The sequence below is a fragment of the Patagioenas fasciata genome, chromosome 5, assembly GCF_037038585.1.
Source record: "Patagioenas fasciata isolate bPatFas1 chromosome 5, bPatFas1.hap1, whole genome shotgun sequence".
Classification (NCBI taxonomy): Eukaryota; Metazoa; Chordata; class Aves; order Columbiformes; family Columbidae; genus Patagioenas; species Patagioenas fasciata.
Window position 1 is genome coordinate 1,299,637 of NC_092524.1, and position 22,676 is coordinate 1,322,312.

General features: G+C 46.6%; 2 protein-coding genes across 4 annotated transcripts in view; one reads left to right on the top strand and one right to left on the bottom strand.

Moving 5' to 3' along the window:
* Positions 1–21,745, bottom strand: part of GATD1 (glutamine amidotransferase class 1 domain containing 1) — an 80,839-nt gene extending 59,094 nt beyond the window's left edge. Inside the window, exons 1-8 of one of the 3 annotated variants that reach the window (XM_065839009.2) lie at positions 21,604–21,745; positions 20,558–20,634; positions 20,071–20,176; positions 19,416–19,523; positions 18,709–18,803; positions 17,430–17,523; positions 15,960–16,071; positions 9,792–9,909 (exon numbers count right to left, since the gene is read on the bottom strand). In XM_065839009.2, the coding sequence (XP_065695081.1) occupies positions 9,822–9,909; positions 15,960–16,071; positions 17,430–17,523; positions 18,709–18,803; positions 19,416–19,523; positions 20,071–20,176; positions 20,558–20,634; positions 21,604–21,706 (783 nt within the window). In that variant the 5' untranslated portion in view covers positions 21,707–21,745 and the 3' untranslated portion in view covers positions 9,792–9,821. Of the gene's footprint in view, positions 1–9,791; positions 9,910–14,530; positions 15,504–15,959; positions 16,072–17,429; positions 17,524–18,708; positions 18,804–19,415; positions 19,524–20,070; positions 20,177–20,557; positions 20,635–21,603 lie in introns of those variants that run through there. The other 2 variants (XM_065839011.2, XM_065839012.2) reach the window with 2 other exon arrangements.
* TALDO1 (transaldolase 1) lies at positions 1,035–7,836 on the top strand. Its single transcript, XM_065838986.2, has 8 exons — positions 1,035–1,239; positions 3,756–3,879; positions 4,329–4,436; positions 4,914–5,045; positions 5,424–5,599; positions 5,718–5,915; positions 6,809–6,954; positions 7,600–7,836. The coding sequence occupies exons 1-8, from the start codon at positions 1,143–1,145 to the stop codon at positions 7,630–7,632; spliced, it is 1,014 nt and encodes a 337-aa protein (XP_065695058.1). The 5' UTR covers positions 1,035–1,142; the 3' UTR covers positions 7,633–7,836.
* Positions 21,746–22,676: the final 931 nt, after the last annotated feature.

Consider the following 22,676-nt stretch of genomic DNA (forward strand, 5'->3'; position numbering starts at 1 on the left):
CATGACTACAGGGTGAGCTGGCAAATGGAAAACTCCCAACCCTGGTCAATGCTGAGAACAAAGAGCAGGGCAGGGATACACAAGGGAGACACTTTTGTTCCTTGGCAAAGGACCTGGAGACAATGAGAACATGTTTCCTACATAGTCACCAAATTCAAACAAGGCTTAAACCTAATACTTCTTGCCATTATCTTCTCTTTGGGCTGGACAAAGCATGAGAAGACTGTGTAAAAGCACGTTCTTGTATATCGGTAATGGAAATTACTGTCACAGCCTCCAAAACTGAAACAATACAAGGGAAAATGACGGGAACGGAATGATCCAAAGAGCCTCTGTTTAACGGCCAAGTGGCAGATTCTGCAACGTTTCCATCCAAGTCCCATTCCCCATTTCAGAAGCACAATCACTTTAACAGGATCTCCAGAGCTTCAATGAAGTGTAGGTGAATGCATGGCCACAGGTGCCCAAGGAGAGCCCAGGCCGTGCTGGATTAGGGGGCACTTTCCAGCATGGCAGTGCAGGCTGGAGCCCCGGCCCAAACAGTAAGGGAGGAAACACGCCACTCATCTCCTGCAACGGGCTGCTCCAGCCACGGCACCGCTGCCAAGCTCTCTTCAGGGCTGCCACCCGGCCGAGCCCTTCACCCTCACCAACCCTCCGCCGCCATCTTATGTTCCAGGCAGAGCTCTGGCCCGGAGAGGCCTGCGGGCCTAAGGGAGACAGGTGTTTGCGGGGCGGCTCGGGAGCCATGCCCGGCCGCGAGGAGGCCCCACGGGAGCTCCTGGGGACAACAGGGCCCCCGGGACCGGGTCGAACCAAGCGCCGCGCTCCCGGTCCCGGTCCCCGCCCGGGGCAATGGCGGCGCATCCCCCGTCACCAAGGCGACCGCTCCTCACGAGCCGCCAAATCACCCAATCAGCGACTTTCTTCCTGCCCCGGTTCCTCCCGGCCGCGTCCGTCTTGCCTCCGCTCTCCTGATTGGCTCACCGCCTTCCCGCTGGGATGGGATTGGCGGCTGGCGGGCGGCACGCCCCCCCGTACAGGCGGCGGGTGTCAGGAGCGAGCGGCGGGTGCGCGCGCAGGCCGGCTCCCCTCCGGGCACGCAGGGATCGTTATAGGCGGCGCGAACCCCCCCGTGGATTATGTCGGTGTCCCCCGTGAAGCGGCAGAAGATGGAGTCGGTGCTGGACCAGCTCAAGCACCACACCACCGTGGTGGCCGACACCGGAGATTTCAACGGTGAGAAGCGGGGGGGGGCGCCCGGTCACCGCGCAATTCTCCCCCGCTCCGCAGAGTGGGCGCGCCCGGCCGCAGAGGCGAGTGCCCGCGGGGGAGCGAACCACCCTGGCGGCGGAGGGGGGGGGGGGGGTCGCCGTGCGCCCGAGGGGCGGCGGGGCCGCGGCCGCTCGGTACTGGCGCTTTGCGCAAGGGCGGCGTTGGGAAAAACGCCGTTACCCAACGCGGGGCGGGGGCGGCCGCTCCCGGGTTCCCATGAAGGGCAGCCCGGAGCTCCGGGCGGGAAAAGGCGCAGGCACCGGTGGCTTCCCGGGGATCCCGGTCCCAGCGGGAGCCGTCGAGCCACCCGGTATCCTCCGGGCTGGGGCCCGGGAGATCCGGGCGTTACCGGCTGCTGGGCCGTTGCGCTTTATCTTCCCCGGTGGGACCGACCCCGCGGCACCTGCCCACCGGGTCCGCCCGTTACCGCCGCTCCGGTTAAACCCCGGCCCTTGCAGCTGGGAACGGGGAGGTTCGGGCCAGCCCGGGCAGGACATTGGCCAGAACCTCCCCTTTTTGTTTCTAATTTTCCCAGTTCGAAGTAGCCTGTACAATTCCAGTTTTCAGCTGGACAAGCTCAGCTCTGCGGTGCTCACACAGCTGTTGGTTCATTTTTTCCAATAACCAGTCTAGGTCTTTAGGTTGGTTTTGTTGTTCTTCTGTTTTGGTTTTGTTTTTTTTCCAAAGCAGTTACAAAGCAAATAAAATAATACCAGAGTGCTTTTGTTTTTCCTTATCTCATGTGCATGAGCAAGCACGCTCCTTTCCCAGGAAGGGAGGTGGCCGTCAATTCTAAAGCCACTTGTCCCGACGCTGTCACAGCCCGAGCACCTGCACAGGCACACGCAGCTCCCTGGTACCGCGGGGCTGACACATCCCTGCCCTGAACGTCTCCGGGTTGTACAGAGCAACACTGGAGTCCTGCTCTGCCGTCACCGAGACAGCGGTAATCTCTGTCCTGCTCACCTAATCCTATACGTGGTGAAAAAACAGTCCTGAATAGCAACTGTCAAATGTCTTACATTAATAAATTTAAGGACGCAGAGAGGCAGCAACAGCTCAGATGCTTCCCTCGCAACGCTGCCTGCCTGTATTTACATCCCTGCGCTGGTTCCAGGTAGTGTCTGCCTGTTACATGCTTTGGATTCCTTGATTTTGAGTGTCAGGGTGCATGAAATATTAGGGAGAAACAGATAAGCACCGTACCACGGAAGGTACAGACAGCTTCATCAAGTATTGCATCAAGAGCTGGAAACACAAAGTGGCTCAGTAACTTCAGCCCTGTCAGGCTGTGTTCCTTCAAGCAGCAACAAACCTGGTTACAGCCCAGTGCTGAAATCACGGGAATTTAAAACATCGCGCTGTCCGCCCTGCTCTCAGAAAGCACGGTGGGAAAAAAAATCCCTCTGATGGCCAAGGGGGTGTTTGAGTGCAGGCTGAGTGCTGCGTGCTGCAAAGTTTTAACAGGCTCCCTGAAGGAGTCTTGCAGTTGATCTCTGGCTGCCTGTTGTCACCTCTGGATCCTTCCTACACTCCAGCCAGGGCTACAGCCACCATCTGACTCCAGTTCAACACCAGTGCCAGTGAAGGTGCTGTGGGTACCACCAGTTCCCAGTTCGGTTTAGATAAGCGTGGCCATACAGTGCGGCGTAGGAAAGGATGCTGGTTTGGATGGCTCCTGAAGGATGTAGCTGCAGCAAGTGGTGGTGGCTTCTAATGTGCATTTGGGGTTTCATCCCTGTGCAAAAATGCTGAGGAAAACAAGCTGGTAATCAATATTTTGTTATTTTTAACGTTGAGCTGTGTTACCCAGGGAGGCTGTAAGCTGAAAGGTGCTGAGTCAGGCAACTCTGCTGGGATCCGGGCTGGATGGTGCATGGGCACAGCCTGAAATAGGTGTAGTCCGGGGCTTAAGGTAAGCCAAAACTCCAGATACTTTCTGCGAGGAAGGAAGCGTGCTAGTACAAGGAAATTACAAGAGCAGATACTAAGAACTGGTCTGCAACCATATGAAATTAAAATGCAATAAGAGAAGTTGCTAGAGCCCAACAGATGAGGGTTTTTTCTCCTGTTCTGGTTTGAGCAGTTGTAGACAAAAACCCAAACGCTTCACTGCTGGAAGGGAAGAAAGACCCCCTGGTCTTTTCCCCGCAACTCCTGGAACTCAGCCATGCTGGTGAACGTGGCATGGACAGGTGGGAGAAGGTGAAAATGAGTACCACTTCATCTGTCATTGCCACAAGTTAGTTTCTTGTGGGTGATGTCTACGGTGGCGAATAAACTTTGCTGTATTTATCACTGCAGCTCTGTTAACCTTGTTCTGGCAGCACTATTCAAACACCATTGTGCACAAATCCGCTCTGTCACAAACACTACAATCCTACAGCCAAAAGTGTTTCCATTCTCACGTATCTGAGCAAAACCCTTTCAGTTGCCCAGGCCTGCTGATGGTTTCAAACAGCCTGCTTTTATTTCCCTAGCAATCGATGAGTACAAGCCCCTGGATGCCACCACAAACCCGTCTCTGATCCTGGCTGCCGCTCAGATGCCAGCTTACCAGGAACTTGTGGATGATGCCGTTGCCTATGGGAAAAAACTTGGCGGGTAAGTAAAGCGGTTTTTTTAATCTCGGTAGATCTATATTTAAATTGCCTTATTTGTACAAACAGCGGTTAGTACTACTAGCAGAGTACTGGGGTTTTCTCCTCGTGTACTCATAGGTGTATCTCCTGCCCCAAAAAGCCTCAGTGCTTAAAGAAAACTTGTCATGGTTTCAGATGTGCTTTGAAGAAGCGCATCTGCATTTACCGGTTCTCATGTGGCCGCCTAGGTCTGCTCAGGAAAACACAGGAGGAAATGCTATCCAAGGGATAATGCTGCTGGTGGAGCACAGAGAGCAGAACATAAACCTGGAGCAGAGCAGAAGTGGCTATTTGAACTCTGGAATTTAATGTTAAATGGGCCGTGAAACTGGATCTTCCACTCCATGGCAAGGTGGAAATGTACTTTTTTTTTCCCCCCATGTGACAGATTTCACTCTTTGTGGTTTTCAGGTCAGAAGAAGAGCAGATCAAAAATGCCTGTGACAAACTTTTTGTGTTGTTTGGAGCTGAGATACTGAAGAGGATACCTGGCCGCGTGTCCACAGAAGTAGATGCAAGGTTGGCTCTTCTTCCTCTGGGTTACCCTGGATATTTGTACATACGAAAACAGACACGATGTGACTTGGAGAAAGATGTTCTTGACTCAACAGCTCACTAAGGCCAGCAAGAGTTTCTATTGTTAATATTTGTTTAATTAAAATATGGATATTACCCAGTTTGCTTGGTGACAAAACTTTACAAAAACAAGACTGAGGTTGGATTTTTGTAACCTTCTTGTTCCTTAAGCAAGGGCAACCTCGCATTTCCTGTATACTTAAAAGTTTTGCTCATTCTCTTCTGTATAATAATGTCTCCTCAGTTTACCAAGATATCTGTTGTAACAGTTTGCTCTCAATCCAGGGAGTATCTCAGAACAAAAACCTACTATTGGCATATAAATCCTGATAAAACAGGACAATGTTTTTCAATGGGGTTTGAGGGGGAGCATTTAAAGTAAAAAGTCAAGTTTTAAGCAGTGCTGCTCTTGTTTCAAAGGTTGTCCTTTGATAAGGAAGGAATGATTCAGAGGGCCAGGCGCCTCATTGACCTTTATAAGGAAGCAGGGATTGGTAAAGACCGTATTCTCATAAAGCTCTCTTCAACCTGGGAAGGAATCCAGGCTGGCAAGTAAGTGTGTGGGTACCTGCTCTGCTGATTCACAGCACATTCCGCCTGTTCACAAACACATTTCAAGCACTGTTACTAGGGCTACAGCAAGGTGCTCTGCTACAGCTTTCTGTTGAAGGAGGAAAAGCGTGGTCATACAAGGGCCAAGCCACAAACGGAGTTTCCTGAAATCTGATGCTAAGTCGTCTGGATTTGGTTCAAGGAACAGCATCAAATAAAGCAGAGTCTGCCAGCGCAAAACATCTGCTGTCAGCTTAAAACTTTAAAGTTTATAAACTGTACCGCATTGCTAATCTAATTCAAAAAATTCAGTAGTTTCACCTACTAGCTTGTTTCTAGAACGTAGATTTGCTGTTTCAAGGCAGCCTCTGTCCGCAGGGTCCTGGAAGCTGAGTACGGGATTCACTGCAACATGACCTTGCTGTTCTCCTTTGCTCAGGCCGTTGCCTGTGCCGAAGCTGGAGTGACTCTGATCTCCCCGTTCGTAGGACGGATCCTGGATTGGTATGTTGCAAACGGAGACAAGAAAACCTACGAGCCTTCTGAGGATCCAGGTCAGCTTTCCTTTTAACATGTATTTTAAAACCACTATAGCTACTCATTCCAACTGCAGTTTACTCATATAAACCCTCTTATAAAAATGGTTTTGAGCACGTTCTAAATCATTTTTAGGCGTGAAGAGTGTCACTAAGATCTATAACTACTACAAAAAGTTCGGCTACAAAACTATCGTGATGGGAGCTTCGTTTCGAAATACGGGAGAAATAAAAGCACTCACAGGCTGTGACTATCTCACCATCTCACCCAAGCTGTTGGCAGAGCTCAGCAAAGAGCACGTCAAGTTAACTCCCATGCTCAGCATCAAAGAGGGTAAGTCCACAATAGTCCACTTCTGCGTGGCAGGGGCTTGCTCAGGCTCCTTGAACGTTGAGTACGCAGTTCCGCTCGGCTCTCTGGTGTTTGCTTCCATTCTGCTTTACAGATAATTCTTGACCTCTGAAGGAAATACGGTACTCAGTACCACAGTTGAGTGCAGAGAGATGCCTGGGATGAAATGTTCCTGAATATTAGCAAAGACGCCAAGCCTGGTTTAACCTTCTGTTAATATTGTGTCAGTGATGCAGTTAGCTCTGGGCATGCCAAAAGGTGTGTTTTCCCTCCAGAAACTCTAGAAATTAATCCTTTGCAAGACCAAGTGATTTGATCTAGCAGTACTGTGCCACGATCGCTTTGAACGTACGTTCCCACTGTGCTGCTCCTGCTTCTCCGTAGCCTTATAAAATGCTATTTTACAACTCAGAAGATGAGATTTGTGCACAGCTGCAGCCATGGGTTGCTGCTCGCAGGCTGCTCGCTGGCTTGGAGGCCTGTTATCAATTGGGCTTTTGTTAGGTACTGCCAGATACTCAAAGACCTAATTGTTCAGCATATTTGCTTAGAATGTCTCACTGCTGTAGGACTGTTGCATAATGCTTGATAATAAGCCTGAAAGTACTGTACCATTCAGAAGCAGATACAAGATAACGGCATACATGTGAACATTGTACTTTAAGAGAAACTGATGATCTAGATGACTTTTTTTTCTCTGCTAAAACAACATCAGGAGCATTTTCAGTCTTGCATCCCAAAGTGTGATCCTGTAGCAAGTCATGTTGAAAGTGGTATTTCAGATTTTTAAACATCCATAGTTGGTCAGAATGTTGAGACTGTTTGATAATAATCATCTGGTAACGTTTGTTTCTTTTTCAATTCCCCTTGCCCAGCTCAGGCATGTGATCTGGAGAAGATCCACCTGGACGAGAAGGCATTCCGCTGGCACCATAACGAAGACCAAATGGCCGTGGAGAAATTATCCGATGGGATCAGAAAATTTGCTGCAGATGCAATTAAACTGGAGACAATGTTAAAGGTAGATGTTATATCACGCTCCTGTCACCTCTCGTGTTCCTCCAAGTACTGCAGCTGTGGTTCTGTGCAGTACGGCTAAAGATTAGGAACCTCTAAGCGAGTCTGATCAGGTTTCTATACAGGCAGGAAGCAAAGTGGCCACCTAAATTAAATGAACCTGGTAAACTTCACTGCATCTCAAGAAAGAACTGACACCAGATATATGCAGCCACACCTGTTTGGGGCCCAAGGCAGCGTTCAGAGCGGCAGCTAATCAAGATAACACTACTGTCAAAGTGAAAAGTCCCTTCAGTCTAATTCTGCACTCATCAGCCATCAGCAGTGCTGCGAGAGATGTAAATAACCTTTAGCTAGTGAGCTAGAAATAAATCGTGCTTGTCCTTGGCAGTAGAAGGCACCAGGAGCAGATGTGCTGGGTATAGCCAGGCCATGGCAAAGTCTGCTGTCAGCTTAGGGAGAATCTTTCAAATGCGATTAATTGAACTGTGTGTTTTGAGGGGAAAAATTACACACCAACTCTTCCAGATTTAGGCACTTGTTCCTGCCGACTGACAACCACTGACCAGTGCGCTCAGCCTGCGCTGCTAAAGCGCAGTCCAGGTCCCAGACTCACACTCAGCTGCTATTTGTTGATTTCTCTTTCTAGGAGCGAATGTTCAGTGCTGAAAACGGCAAGTAGAAAAATCAGAGTTCTCCCGAGTGGTCAAGGCTGAACGAGTGGATCAGCTGAGCTTATAATGGATGTACAAATGTCTTACCTGTCAAAGTCTTATGCTGTGTATGGATAGATTTCTGTATCATGGTTTTTTATCGATTTGCAAAGGGACAAATAGAATTTCAAATTTTTGTGGCACTTTTGTCAATACATGCAAATTAACACAGACTTTCCTTGTAATGTGTTCATTTCACTGCTGCAGAGGAATCTGGCATACAACATTTTTAAAGTGGGAAAGCTGTATCACAAGCGATTTTAGGAATTTTGTCAATTACCGTTTTGTTTACCACTTGCCATGAGTGCAAAGCAAGGTATCGCAAGACGACAGAATTGATTGAAGCTGAAAATGCCACCACAATCACAACACAAGCATAAGTGACAACTACCCATAATGTTATCGACGGCTCCACTTTCAAAATTAAGTAACTAAGTCTCTCAAGTGGTTAAAAAAGAACTTGACAGTTGGTTAATCTGAGCTGACAGAGTGAACATGTGGCTACAACTCAAGATCGTCTGGTAGAGCCTTGTACATTGTCTGTGGAGTGGCTGCTTTGCTTTACCCAACAGCCCTGGAATTGTTGCCAGCCTTACCCCACAAACATAGGGGGCTGGGGGTTTTGGTTTGGTTTTTTAAGTTCTATCACCACATTCTTTCCTCATTATTCTTCAGATGGTGCTTTTGTGAGAGAGCCGTGTGGCAGCCTTCCCCAGGAATGACCTAATCCTAGTGCAGCACTGACCCATTACAGGGCTTTCTATTAAGTTGGGATGCGTGTAATTACATTTCATGCTGTATTTCATTATGACTAATTAAATATAACTCTTATTAGTTTATATAGCTCCAATTCCATCAAGAGTAGACAAGAGGTTCCTGTTTAGATGTAGACACAACTGTTTCCTGATAAAGTTGCTTAAACTTAGCCCCTCTTAAAATAAAAATAAAAAGGAATAAAAGGCAGCACTGAGGCTCCAATACTCAGACACACGCTATATCCAGCTTGAATAATACAAGAAAACAAGCCAAGGGAACAACTGATCAGTAACGTCAGGGTGACACAGCAGCACTATTGTCAGGACATTGCCATATAACCTGGCAACTGTTTCAGCCACAAGGACAGCTGGCCAGAGGCTCCCAAACCCGGCCAGACGCTCCCAAACTCAGCTGGACGCTCCCAAACCCGGCTGGAGACTCCCAAACCCGACTTTCAGGCAGAAATGACACCTCCCTGGACAGCTGTCACATCCTGCACAGCGCCAGTGCGGGACGGGCCACCGCAGAGGTCACACACCAGTGAGAACCACAGTGAGCCAGAGCAATTGGAGATGACTTCAGAAAGGCAACACACCTCACAAGCAGAGCAAACGCTTCAACGTGTTTCCTAAAAACTACTATTGCAATAACCAGAACAGATGACAGGGCAGGATGAGGATCCTCAGCCAGGCAAAAATATTTCCCCAGAGCAACAAGCCTACTTAATATGGGGAATGCGAACATTAAACACAATGCCAGTGATGAAGAGCCCAAGTATTTCCCATATTCTGAAGAGGAAGACCTGGGGCTGTGGAAGTGGCCAGTACAGAACTGCTGTACAGAGGGGTCAGTGCGGTTGTTGCTGGTCTCCTGAAGAACGGATCTTTCTTCCGCTCTGACATCCGATAAGCCTCTTTACAGACAATAACTCCACCCGGGTAGCTGGACAACTCTCGGCCTGCCACGGCTTGTCTCACAGCAAGGCAAGTACGTCCTAATGCCCAACTTCTCAGCAAAGGAATTAAAAGGTATTTTAGGCCACTATTGCATTCTCACAGGTGGGAGGGTTCAGACTCAACTGTGCTGCAGAGAAGCTGCATGAACCTGAGTTAGCACTGACCCCAGCTGGTCAGTCCTCACACCAGCTTCATTCTCCGTGCAACTCAGAAGGATCACCTGTCAGAACGCTGAAGCATTCCAAAAGTTGCTCAAGAGACAATAAAATACCACAGTGAGAGGGAAAATGGAGGCAGGAGAAGGTGCCTCAGTAACACTCAAACCTTACTCGGCTCACATATAGACACGAGGTCCCCTAAAGAGCAGTAGGTGAACAAGTTATGCTTAAAATGTCCAGTGCCATAGGATCCCTTACCTGCTCCAGTAGCAGCTGCAGTTTCCCCGTTCAGCACTGGAGGTTCCTCTCTTCAGCACACACTAGATGTCTTGAGGTGTCTGATGTACGCGGCGAAGTCACCAAGTCCACATCCATTCTGAAACGGAGCAAAAACCCAATAACCACATACCCTTCAGCCTATACCTGTGTGTCCTTTGCCCCACAGAGATCTCTCCCAGGATCCCATCTGAGCCCACCTTTTAAATCCTAGTGGCTTCCCAGATCTCCACACCTCCACAGATTAAGAAATTGGGAGCAGATGTCTGCTGTCTCCCAGAAATGCTCTTAGTTATTGCAGCCACAAGCACTCAGCAAGTAGGGGCAGATAAAATGTGTGTATGGGTGTACATTCCATAGAACCAATACATACACTTTAAAATTTGATTTTAAAATGCCCTTGCACTTTATCAAATGCGCCCAGAGCCAGAAATACTTCCCAGCCACAAAGATTAAACCTTTCCAAGCCCTTGGGACAGAAAGTTCTCCCTTCACACCAGAGCCAAGTGAGCAGGCCCTCCCCGTGAGATGGGCTTCACCTGGGCTGCCCCAGCCCCTTGCAGAAATCACAAACCTCTGCTTTTACAGAAGAAAATAGTACCATGGTTTGGGAAGAAAAAAAAAGCCTCTGCTAAGTCAACTACAGAGTCCTAGGAAATGTACTTATTGAATGAGCTGAAATAGAAATTTCCTTGTTATCATCAACTATAAACAACAGCTCAGGCTTCAATATGGCCTAACAGATACACTTCTCATGCTTCTCCAGAGCAGCCCCAGACTGCAGCTCCGTCTAGCACAGCATCCAGCATCCCGCCTCCAGCATCCTGCCTCCAGCCACGGGCAGCTGCTGAGGAACATCCCAGAGCAAAGGGAACAGCCCTTACAAAACACCCTTTGTGCTTTGCTTTCCAGTGGAAAAGCCAGTGGAGGGCTGCTCTTCTGGGTCAGAAGACCAGCATTTCTCAGCCAACAGGGAAAGGATCAGCCCCCTACCCCATGAGGAGGTTTTCTTTGCAGTGGTATGTGCCAACGCAAGACAAAGGTGAGTGACGCAGCTCCAGCAACACACTTGGACCAAGCCTGCAAAGGGACTGATCATGCACCGCTCACCACCTGCACAATGTGAGGCCCTAAACTGCAATAATACCACCAAGCAGCGATCGTAAATGGCAGGATCAGCACTAAATATCTTCAAAATCAACAGGAGTCTCCCCACATATCCATGGGCCTAACAGCCTGTACCTATTACGTGTGCATGAGCCATGCTGTCAGCCCCTCAGCCAACTGGCAGCTGCTGCCTGGTCTCCTGTTTTTTTCCCTCTTTCCAGCACATCATCAGTAGCAATGATCAAGTTAAAGTCTGATGGTGTTTCCCACCCTGGGGACTTGATGGCTCATCCAGGCAGGGCTGAGACGACACAGGTAGGGCTGAGGCGACAGCAGAGCTGCTGCCTGGGAAGAAGGCCAGGTCAGGCTTTGTCTTTTCCAGCTGCTCTCTACAGCTTCTGGGCTTCATGGCTTTAGCCTGGAAGTCTTGGAAACATTATACAGAAATCCCATGACCCAGCATTTCTATTTAAAAAGAAAAACTCTGCTGCGAAAGTAAGGAAAACTGTACAGAAGGCGAGCAATTTGTGACTCTAACCCAACGGCAGGGCTGGTTTGCTTTTGTGGTCCGTGCAGGAGTCCAACCCGGACAGGAACACACCATGATCCACAGCATCCGATCCTCCTTTTTGCCTTTCTGCAGGAGAAGGGACTTGCATGCCCTGGGTCCCCACACACACAGGGCCTCTCAGAGGATCTCTGCATGTGTGACATCTGGGACAACAGCAATCGTGGGAGGCACTGTCAGGTTCAGTGTTCCACAGCCACTACACGTCAGAGGCCACTGCAGGCCCTGCTGTTCAATTTTGATTTCAGTATAATAAAAGCTTACAATCTGACCTTTGTTTGTTTGACTTTGGTTTTGCTTTACCACCAAGATCCAGCTTATGGTGTGAGCTCTGATGTATTTGGACCATGCAAAGTGAGTATTTGCAAAGGGGTCTCCCATTTTCCCTGTGAAACCCACCCAATCGCAGCACCCTCCAGGCTCAGTTTTATCTAAGGAAACATCACATTTCTAGAAGGCAGAGGGGACTCTTCTCTTCCCACAACCCACATCACTCAGTCTGATGCTCAGCCTGGCACTACATTGCACTAATGGCAAGGGATGTTGCACCCAAGCAAGGATTCAGCTTCCCCCATGCAGCACCTGAGCAGTCCAAGTCCTGTCTCTTATTCCCAGACTTATTCCCAAACTACCTTCAGTGGCTGCACAGCTATTTAAATTTCACTCAGTAGTTCAAGATTAGAAATTAAAAGAATCTGCTGCAATTCAGAGTTGGCCATTTGTTTCACACAAAAAAAATCTGCCAAGAGGAGGCCTTTGAGAGAAAGAGGGTTTAGTAACAAAAGATGCAGAGGAGGGATAATTTCTAAGGAAAGCAGGCAGAGTAGCACTGCTGCATGATGTTTTCAGAGATGACAAAGGATCAAGGCTTTCCTGACAAGATTTCTAACTACGCTGCCCTCATCCTCCCAAGAAAAGCAGCAGCACTGGTCACAGATGACTGGGAAGCCACAGAAACAGCTTGTTGCTTACAGCACAACAGTGCATATAACTGTGTTCACACACATTTTGTGCTACTGTCCCAGGTTTTTCCCCCTTCTAGCTGTACACAGAAGCAGCAGCCTCTTCCTCAGCAACTGGCAAGAGCAAAGGAACGTCTTCACAGCTGGTGTTTGGGGACGGAGTTTGCTGGTGGCTGAGGAAGAAGGTGAAGTTCTGCCCAGAGCAGCACCACCACCCTCCAGGGAGGCTGCAACATCCCACAGCTCCCCATCCTTCCCAAGATCCAGAGAGCAGCAATCAACTTATAAGCACAAATGCCATGTTATCAACCTTCCCTTGGTGGGGGCAGGTCTTGAATTTCATCATCCAGCTCTGTACAAACATGCAAAGCTGGGGGGGTGGGGAAAGAAAGCAGGAAGTTCATTTTATTTATTTAAAAAAGATTATACTGTGGAAGCTCCAAGAAAAGAATCTTATATAACAACAATTAAGTGCAGACAGCAACAAGGACTATCATGCAAGGGATAAAGCAAGCAAATGCTCTGTTAAGTGTTGTGAAGAGAGAATGCTTTCTCTCATCAGAAAAGCTGAGTCTGCCCAAGCTGTGGCACCTCCTCTGGATTCAGACGGTCTCAGCGCCCCCCTGCCTGCAGGTACAGCAGGAAGCTCTCGAGAGGTGTGACCATGAGTCCTCTGTGCCACCAAAGCCCAAGCTGTTGGGGATTTGGCCATTCCTCACAACCTTTCACATCACTCACTAGCCTCTTTCGCCCTGTAAACACAAGGTTAGTTAAACTAGAAAGATCTTTTCATTATCGTTATAGCCAAAACCTAAATCGAATTGAAATGTAAAAAGCATCAATATTGAGATCACATCCACAAGTGGGTCTTGGGGCTCACTCCAATGGCTGCATCAGTTTGCAAATGTTTTGTGTTTAAGTGCCTTGAGCATCCCTTTTCACAGCTTGTGTATAAAATGGCCAATAATGCTCCTATTACCTTGAAGCTGTTTTCCACCTTTTGTTTCTTCCCTGCAGGAACCACCTACACAGCTTTAGTGGTGAGTGTGATGCTGCAATGCACAGCGATACGTGCTGTCTTGTTGGTGAATAAATCTTTCATGTGGCTGCAACAGAGGAATGTTTTTTACAGCTGTGAGCCAACTGCTGTAAAGATTCTCCTGGGGATAAATCCTCTGAGAAAGCCTCTTGTCCCTTCAGATTCATCCCACAGATGTTTCTGCTCCATGTATTGCAGGCACTCTGCTTCTAGCAGGTACTTCTATGTCTGCCCATCAGAACAGAGAAAAATACACAATATGCTCCTATGCATTCCACCCAGACAAGATGTAACATTCTGCGTGTATAAGGTTGCCCAAATTGAAAAAAAAAGCAGCCAGCTGTTACCAGGAGCAGACAGATTGTAGGGAAACAAGCCAGGCTGAGAACATCCCTAGGACCAAAGCACCAGGCACTCCAGAGCGCAGCATAAACAACCAGGATTTGTGTGGGTTGAAAATCTCCAGAATTTGAAGCTTTTGATTTGTTTGAGAAGCAGTTTCTGGCTTTGGGACAAAAGGGCCTGTCATGTGGCTTACAGGCCAGAATCCTCTCTAAACAACTGCTCACAAAGACAGCGGAACACCAAGTATTTGCAAGCATTGCCAAAAGCTGCTCCCCCCTGCAGCGTGCAACCGCTGCACTCCAGCCAGGTAGACGGGAAACCACGTACTACACAACATGCGCTGAATGAGTGCGTCAAGAGCTGGTGTGGTTTGAGGATTCCTGACATTGCCACTAGATCATAAAATTATCCTGCTTGATGACTGGTTCTAATCAATATATTGTATTACGATACATAAAAATAAATGCAACCACACAGGTCCTTTCCTCCACAGAGCACTGCAGAAATGTTGCCCAAGAGCAAAGGAAAAATGTTACTCTGTCTGCTTTCCCATAGATTTAGTATGTTTGAGCCTGCAACAGTGAAAAGCATTTTCAGGCTGATTATTCCTTTCCATGCTCAACTTTGAGCCACATCTGTTGCTCAAAAGCAAGAGAAGATCAGATTTCATCTTGCAGTCAGTTCCTCAGAAGATGTGATCTGCATTAGCCACCTACATTTTATTTCTTTGTCCATGAAATTCCAGCAAGAGACAATCGCAATGTACTTGGCCAGGGAGAAATATTTCAAACATTTCAAAGAGAACAAAAATCATAACATAAGCACCACAAAGGAAAAGAGACAACCAGTTAGAAGACCGTTTAAAAACTGCTGAGCGAACTTTTTAAACAGGAAGTCCAATAATGTGAACAAGAAAGGAAGAAAACAAGGGCACATTTTGCCAAGTGTCACCACAGAGCTGCCTTCCAACAACTGGTTCTGCTTTATTCAGAGTTCAGCTCAGCATTTTCCATCCTATTCCAAGTACCTCCAAGTGTCCCAGACACATTCAGAGTTCAGACAGTAACTTTGTGATCTACTGAAACAGGTGAAAACACATCAAAAATCACTTCAATGAAGCTCTAGGTGTGGATTGTGATATTTGAAACAAGCACCAGATGGTTCACAGAGTTCCAAGTGCTCTTTGGGGCAGAGTTACTAAATATCTGTATCATGTCAACCTAGAGCAAGGTCTTCAGCTCCAGCTATTTGTATCCAGAGCACCAATTTAAAAAAAAAAAAAAAAAAAAAAGAGATAGCTCCCCACATCTGTAAATGAAGTGTCTAGAGAGAAGCAGGGAAAACAAGACATACCAACAAAAATGCAAGGTGGTTTCACAGTTGCTTCTGAAGTGTGATGCACTTCAACGTTTTCTCATTCATAACCTTCATCCATTCTACATGTGTAAAACCTGACATTGCCACTTGACTGTCACAGTCACTTCACAGTCCAGAACAGAAACAGACGGATGTTTTATGTGGTTAAGAGACAAGCAAATCCTTAGCCTGCTGGCTCTTCATTCATCCTATTTGCAAAGAGACCTGCTCCTTCATTTCCTGCCGAATGAAACACATCCAAACATGACACCACCTGTTAGTCCACAGCCAGGAAAGGACTTCTAACACACATTTACCTGAACAAAAGAAGATGTTTGTGGTTATTTATATGTGTTCTATTTGACAAGATGAAAGACAGTCAAACAGCCAAGCCATTACCAAAGACATTAAGCCCATTCCCAGAATCCTAAAAGATAGCTGACTAATAGCAACTCACTAAAGCACAAAGAATGACACACAAGAGATGTTTCTCTTAACAGAAATGTTTAGTAAAGCCTATTCTGCATTTTACTTTACCAGACCTGACAGACCACTGTATATTTCCCAACCCATTTTACCTTTTTTTAATAGTCACAAACCCTTTTTACCAAAAGACATAACCAACCGAATAGCTCGATCAAACAAAGACGACATGCACTTCAGCAGTTAACCAAGGGGAAAAAAGGAACAAAATCTCTTGGGGGACACTATTTCTGAAGCTAAGAGACACTCACCACTGTCTGCTCCTAGCTCTATCTCCCCTATTGCCTCACCTGACATTGCAAAGAATAAGCAGGTTCTGGATGGCAGGAAGAGTGGAATTCTCGTTCTGTCCTGTCACCAGGTGTCTGTCCAGCACAACATGTACAGCATCCGGAAGGCTGGCTAAATAACGGAGAAAACACAAGCAGCAGTGTGTTAGTGGACACTGCTTCAGTGTCAACATCATGTCTCTGACAGAAGTAACACAGAAGATAGGACTATTTTGTCCAGACATGCTGATCTATAACCCCAGACAGGGACAATCTCAATCCTGAAACAACTTCACTAGAAAGTCCATCTCTGACAGGATTCATTCAATTGACACCACATGGGTAAAGTGCATTTATCGAGAGATTTTCATAAGAAAACCATCTAAATATATATTTTAGAGTTGTACTGACCCCGCAATACAATAGAAACTCTTCTTATATAAGACAAAGTTGTAATCACCATGCTACAAAGAGCCTGCAGCAAAATACTTATTTTCTGGCCAACGGTAATACCCTAAAATGTTAATATCTACCAGGAATTGTTCAGTATTCTAACTAGGATTTTTTTTTTAAAGTTGCCTCATTCCAGATAGAACCATTATTTTGTCAGTTATGAACAACTCTTATTTTCTTCTCTCTCTCCGAGCTACTGCCTATCTAAATAGAGACTAAATGCCTTCAAACCCAATGTGTTTTTCCTGTTCTTACTTAATGTGTCATTACCACTGCAATTAAGTATTCGTGACATAAGGGGTACCACAGACACCGGTTTTTAAACTGCCAGTACTGAGCCTGTTCTGCAGAAGGTGGCAGCAGCAGCTCATTCGAAGAGCATAAAGATGCCATTTAAACACAGAAACAGGCTGGCACACCACAGATGAAAGAGGATTAAGCAAAGAATACAGAGCATTTTGATAAGACAGTGGCACCACTTCTTAGTGAAAAATAGCTGTGTGGCATTAGGAGCCTGGTTCTGTTTCCTGTCTATGCCAGGGGCGTAATCTCTAATCCGGCCACTTCAAATTGTGTCAGTTCAATGGGCGGCACTATTCTGTTAAATAAAGGATGACTTAAATTTCACTGGCATCTCATTGTTCTCTTTAGGGACAGATTCTAAAAAATTACCTAACAAAATAGCAGACTGAATGACAGCTGCAACTGAAGAGAGCCATTTATAGCTTATGATTTCATTCTCTCTGTAGTTCTTCAGTATGGCCAGAACGCAGCACAAGAAAATGACACTTTTTCCTACACATCCAGAAATAATCTAGGAAAAAAGTGTCATCTTTGTGCTTCAGTGGTTTTGGTTCCTCACACAGGACAGAACTTCAGATTTTGCAGTTCAAAAGTCAAAATTCTAGATTTTGACTATTAATGAAACTACTACTAAAGAAAAAAGAAAATACTACTGTGTAAAATTAGTAGACAAACATCCATTTCCAAAACAAACCTATGAAACATGAAGTCCTGGACAACAACAGAACAACTTACCACTAAATGTAGCTCCAGAATCTTTCACAAAATCTTCCACAATAATGGCCAAACTGGCAAAATTAGGCTGCCTCACTAGTTCGTACACAGAGGGCTGAAAGAGATCAAAAAAGTCTGTCTTGTCCTTTTTAATAAAAAAAGCCAAGCAAAACCAACACTGCAATTTATTTTTCTGTTCTTCCTACAATTCTCCCAACTGTACACAGGAAATGAAATAGAAGTGAAGCATAAAACCAAATAAGCACAAGCAGCTTCTACAGATTTTCTGTAGGGAAAAAGCTGAAAATTCTTACATGAGATAAACAGAGATACCAAGAGATTCCTGTACATCAGGTGGACACTGAACAGTGTGCGTGCAATTAACTTTGTGAGAGCACAGATCTGGTTGGCTGTTGGACACAAACATTTGGACATCAATGCTGTGCCACTTGCAGAGTCCAAATAACAGCATTCTGCCTTGGAATGAATATGGGAAACAGCTTAAATGAAGAGAGAAAAATTCAGAGTACTTAGTTCCATTTTTATATGCACAGGAGGAACTCAAATTTTATAGTTTCCATGGCAACTGTAGCTAGGCCACATCAAGCCTTATTTAAAATATTTTATCATGGATTGTAATGCCAAATACAAGCACATCAGACCAGTGACAGCTTTGGGGGTCCCATAAACTAAATTTCTTAACGTGGCATGTAAATTCAAATCTCCAGAAATTGTACTACAGAGGTTTGCATCATCTCAGCACATGGGTACAACTGCCACTGAAATGGTCTGTGAGGTCAGAGATACGACTGTACATTAAATAAAACATCAACAGGATCTGCCCACCTTTTGAATTACAAGCCAGTTTGTACTAACAGCCTTTTTTCCTACTACCTTTCAAAATGAAAGAGCACCTTGAGAAACATAACTTACTTCCAGCACTCATGAAACAAACAAAAAAGAGTCATTCTTAAAAGCACACAGCTATGAATCTAAAGAGCTACAACAGTAGTTTCCAGCACTTCATTGATCCAACTTAAAATTTATGGAACACCAGGACAGAAAACACTCTCCATGTGACAGCTGAAGTGAGACAATAATCCCTTCCTGCACTTTGTGTTGGGCCCCCCCGCCAATGACATCTCCCCACGTCTTGCACATAAACCCAAAGTACCAAACTGACGATTTGTAGAAAATTCTCCAATAAAACCAGAAACACCAGCACCATCACCTGAAATCTCAGACCCCGGCAGAGCAAAATAAAGCCCTAAACAGCAAGTCAGGTGAGAGCTCAACCTACCCCTGTCAGGCTGTACCCCTCAAATACCCAGGATTTATCTTCATTGGTGGCACAACACAAAGCTGCGACTCCATGTCCAATCGCACAGATAGGCTCTAGAGGAAGAAAAAGAAAAATCAAAGCAACTTGGAGCAGCTGTGAACATCTCCAAAGAGCCAAAACACAGATGAGTGTTCATGAGATTCTTTGTGTTACAGCATCTTGCCCTCCTGCAATAAATTCATACTGCACCATTTATACTCTCCTAGGCTGTGAAGTTTTTCCTGCACACTACAGTAAGAATTCCCCCAGTCTTGCAAAGAGCTACTAGCAATTAACTCCAAGGCCAGAGACAGCACCAGTCAAAAACACAGTCAAATGGTAAGTGAGATACACAAGTCTTGATTAACTCCAACCTTAATGACAGTCCTGGTACATTTGGCTCTGAACCTTGAATCCTGCTGACTTGGACAGAGCCTTTTCTGTCAGCACTGTCAGGCAGAGAAGTCTCTTCTGACACACACTGAAAAGCTACTGATACTTACATATGTATTTACATAAAGAGGATGCTTTTTAAGAAAAGATTCATTTCTCTAAAGCAGCTCTTTCCAGTTCTGAATGCTCTTCAACCTCATAAACACTTATAAGTCATTGGAAGGTAACAGTCTCACATGACTAGCATGGTAGCACTATTTTATTTCACAAAACATCTAATAATGTTCACTTACTGTTCCCAGCGCTGAAGTGCTGTAATATCTTGGCCAGGTAGCCACTGTTTGCAAGGTCAGTCATGGCCCCGGGGCAGTCTGGAATCAGCAATGCATGGTATCTGGCACCTAGAGAGGAGGAAAGGATAAACTGATTGTAATACCAGCAATGTGCAAAAAAGCCTGATGAAAAACCCATTTTACATTTGACAAAACTAAGACAATACCAGAGTCAGAACCAAAGAAACTAAGAGATCTATGTGGAGTTGAGGGTCATTTACAGGACAAAGAACATATATTTGTAAAGTGACATTCTTACCCTGGCAAAGCTTAAAATTGCTATGGCCACTGGCTTCTACTCTAGCACAATATTTATTCTTTTTTAAATAGCAATATATATTGTATACATATATATAAGAGAGAGAGAGAGTGTGTGTGTGTGTATAAACTTATAATAAGAGAGAATTACCAACCCAAGATAAATAAGACAATAAACACAGTTACCAGGGCTTTCTCTTGAATAAAAAAAAAATAGCAACTGCAGTTGCCATGGCTTTCTCTTAAAACACACGTTTTATGCCTTTCTGTGTCATTCTCCCCTAAAGACCTAACGCTAAGAAACGTCTGTTTCCCTGATAAACAGAGATGCCACACTGGCCAAGAGTAAAGCCCTCACCATCAATGGACTCCAGCTTGGCAGGGTTGGCGTACGATTTCATGCGGAAGTCTTGTATCCAGCGCATGTTGCTCTCATTCACATCCACAAAATCAATCGGCTTCCCCTGGGGAAAGCACAGTTCAGAGCCTGTGGTCAGTATCCCCACACAAACATCGGCTACATTTCTTGAAGGACAGCTATGTGGGATTTGGAGGGACTTTAGCTCTCAAAAACCTGAGGTTTTCCATTTTTCCCATCGAAGTTGTTCTTCTAATAGTTCCCCCTCCATTTTTTGTGAGTAACAGAGACCGGACAGAGGTTCAGAACCATACTATAGAAAGCATGCATTTAGTTGAACATCAAGAAAACAGCATTAAAAGAAAAAGGTCCCTTAATCTGCAGAGCCAATAAAACACCTCTCCAAGTTTAGTACAATTCTCTCTCATCAGTTGATTTATCAATTTGTTTCAGACTGAAATTGCAGTAACTGCCCCATTTTACTTACCCCAGGAGTCACAACTTGCAGATTAAAAGCGGAACTAGTCAGCGTAAAGCAGTGTAGGAAGGACTGGGCTGACACACCTGAAAAACACATCCAATAACTTAAGGAAACAACAGTTATATTTTAATCCCAGCCACACTAGCTCATTTTATCTAGCAAAGTACACAAGTTCAGGGTTTTCTGCTCACCTTCAAAGCTCTCAATAACATCAGGGGTATTGTAAGGTATAAATAATGCACAAGCTTAATTATATGTATTAAGAAATACATGCTGAAGGTATTTGTGTTTGTCTGGGTAGGGGGGTGCAGGGAGGGCAGAGAGAAGGCAGAACTAAAGGGAATGTGGCTCCCAGCTGTACGTGCAAGTGTGGCTCAGAAGCAGGAAGGTGCAGAGGGGAAAGCAGGAGGCTCTGGAGAGCCCAGCTGTGCACAGGGGGCACGCAGACACGTGTGCACCACAGGTGAGTGGTGAGGAAAGGGGGCACATCTGTGCACAGCACAGGTGCACAAGGAGCAGTGTGTTTACACACCCATGCAGGGCAAAGCTGAGCAAAAACCCACACATGACCACACAGCTCAGCCACAGGTGTAAGGAATGTTTAACAAAAGAATGCTCTTTTTACAAAATTGAGGATCTGGGCAGTAGGGGAGGAAATGACTGAGAGACATCAGACTAATTCTTAATATACAACAAAGCCTCTGTGAACTAATCCCGCAAGACAAACTGTACTGTACTTAAAAATTAATCTAGGGGGAAGGGTAACCAAAGAGTCAAGAATCCATATTTTAAATAGATCAATAAGGGGGGGGTTGGCAGAACTAGATGAATGAGACAGGTAAACTGAGGCAGGGTCGGGTAGCGTGTAAACCCCACAGTGCCAACCACTGGGGAACAGCCAGGCGCGCACAGCGCCCCCAGCAACCGCGCCCAGGCCCCGCAGGCCGGGACCGGCCTCAGCAACCGGGGGGTCGGGGCAGCCGCAGAAACCCGCACGGCCGGGGAGGAACGGGGCCCGGCGGGATGGGGCTTTTCCCCCGAGGGCGTCTCACCCGCGGCGGCGGCGCTGGCGACGATGAGGCAGGAGGGCTTGCCCACCCGGTCCGACATGGTGCGGGGCTCGGGCGGACCCGGCGGCGGGACCCGTCTCCTCATGCGGCCGCGCCGCGCATGCGCAGAGCGGGGAGGGCGGAGGACACGGGCGCGCGCCGGTGGCGGCCGTTGGGCGGAGCGCTCGTGGCCGGAACGCGCCTGCGGGGCCTTTTAACCCCGCGGCGGGTGATGCGGCTGATACGGTGATGCGGCTCAGGTGCCGTGGCCGTGTCCTTGGCGGCTCTCAAGCGCCGCTTCAGCAGCGCGGATGTTTTCCTCGCCTCCTTTTGTAATGGGATTTGACATTTTTAATGTGTTTTGTGTTTGTTTCCCTCACCCAGTAGGACGGGAACACTGGAGGCTTCCAGGGAGCACCCCAGCTCGGAGCAGGGGAAATCGGTGACGCCACGTTGTGGACTGGAAATGGAAAAGCAGGCGTTTGACTCAAAATGTTGTGCTAATTTTCACCGCCCAGCTGAGAGGCCACATCCAGCTGCAGTGCTGAGTTTCCAGCCTTACACAAAGTCCCTCCTCAGCCAAACAAACACCCAAAACCTTCCTGCGAAGCCCAAGCCCCTGCAGATCATGGTTTATTGCGCTAGTGATGCGTTTCTGACACGACACGAGGAGTAGCAAAACTTTTGATAAGCCCAAACTGTTTTTAAATGACTCGCTTAAGCTGGTTTTAACTTATTTTATGTTATCAGGTCTTGCCCTCTGCTTGAATAACGCCGGGGATGTTGCGGACGGACAGATATACGTTCTGCTCGTTCGCGGCCCGAAGAAACCACCACTCATCTGTTAAATGGGTTGGTATGAGATCTGTCAGAGCGGTTTGCTGAAAAAAGAAAAGAAATGACGAGTGAAATACATGGCTGAAGAGCTGGGTGATTGCCTGGAGACACTGGAATGAGCATCAGAATTGCAAACTAATTAAATTCACCCAAACCTTCCCAAAACTGTCCTTCCCAGCCGCTGTGTCTGGTCCACGTTGCCTTCCTTGCGCACATTCTTAACGAGGCATTCTTATTCA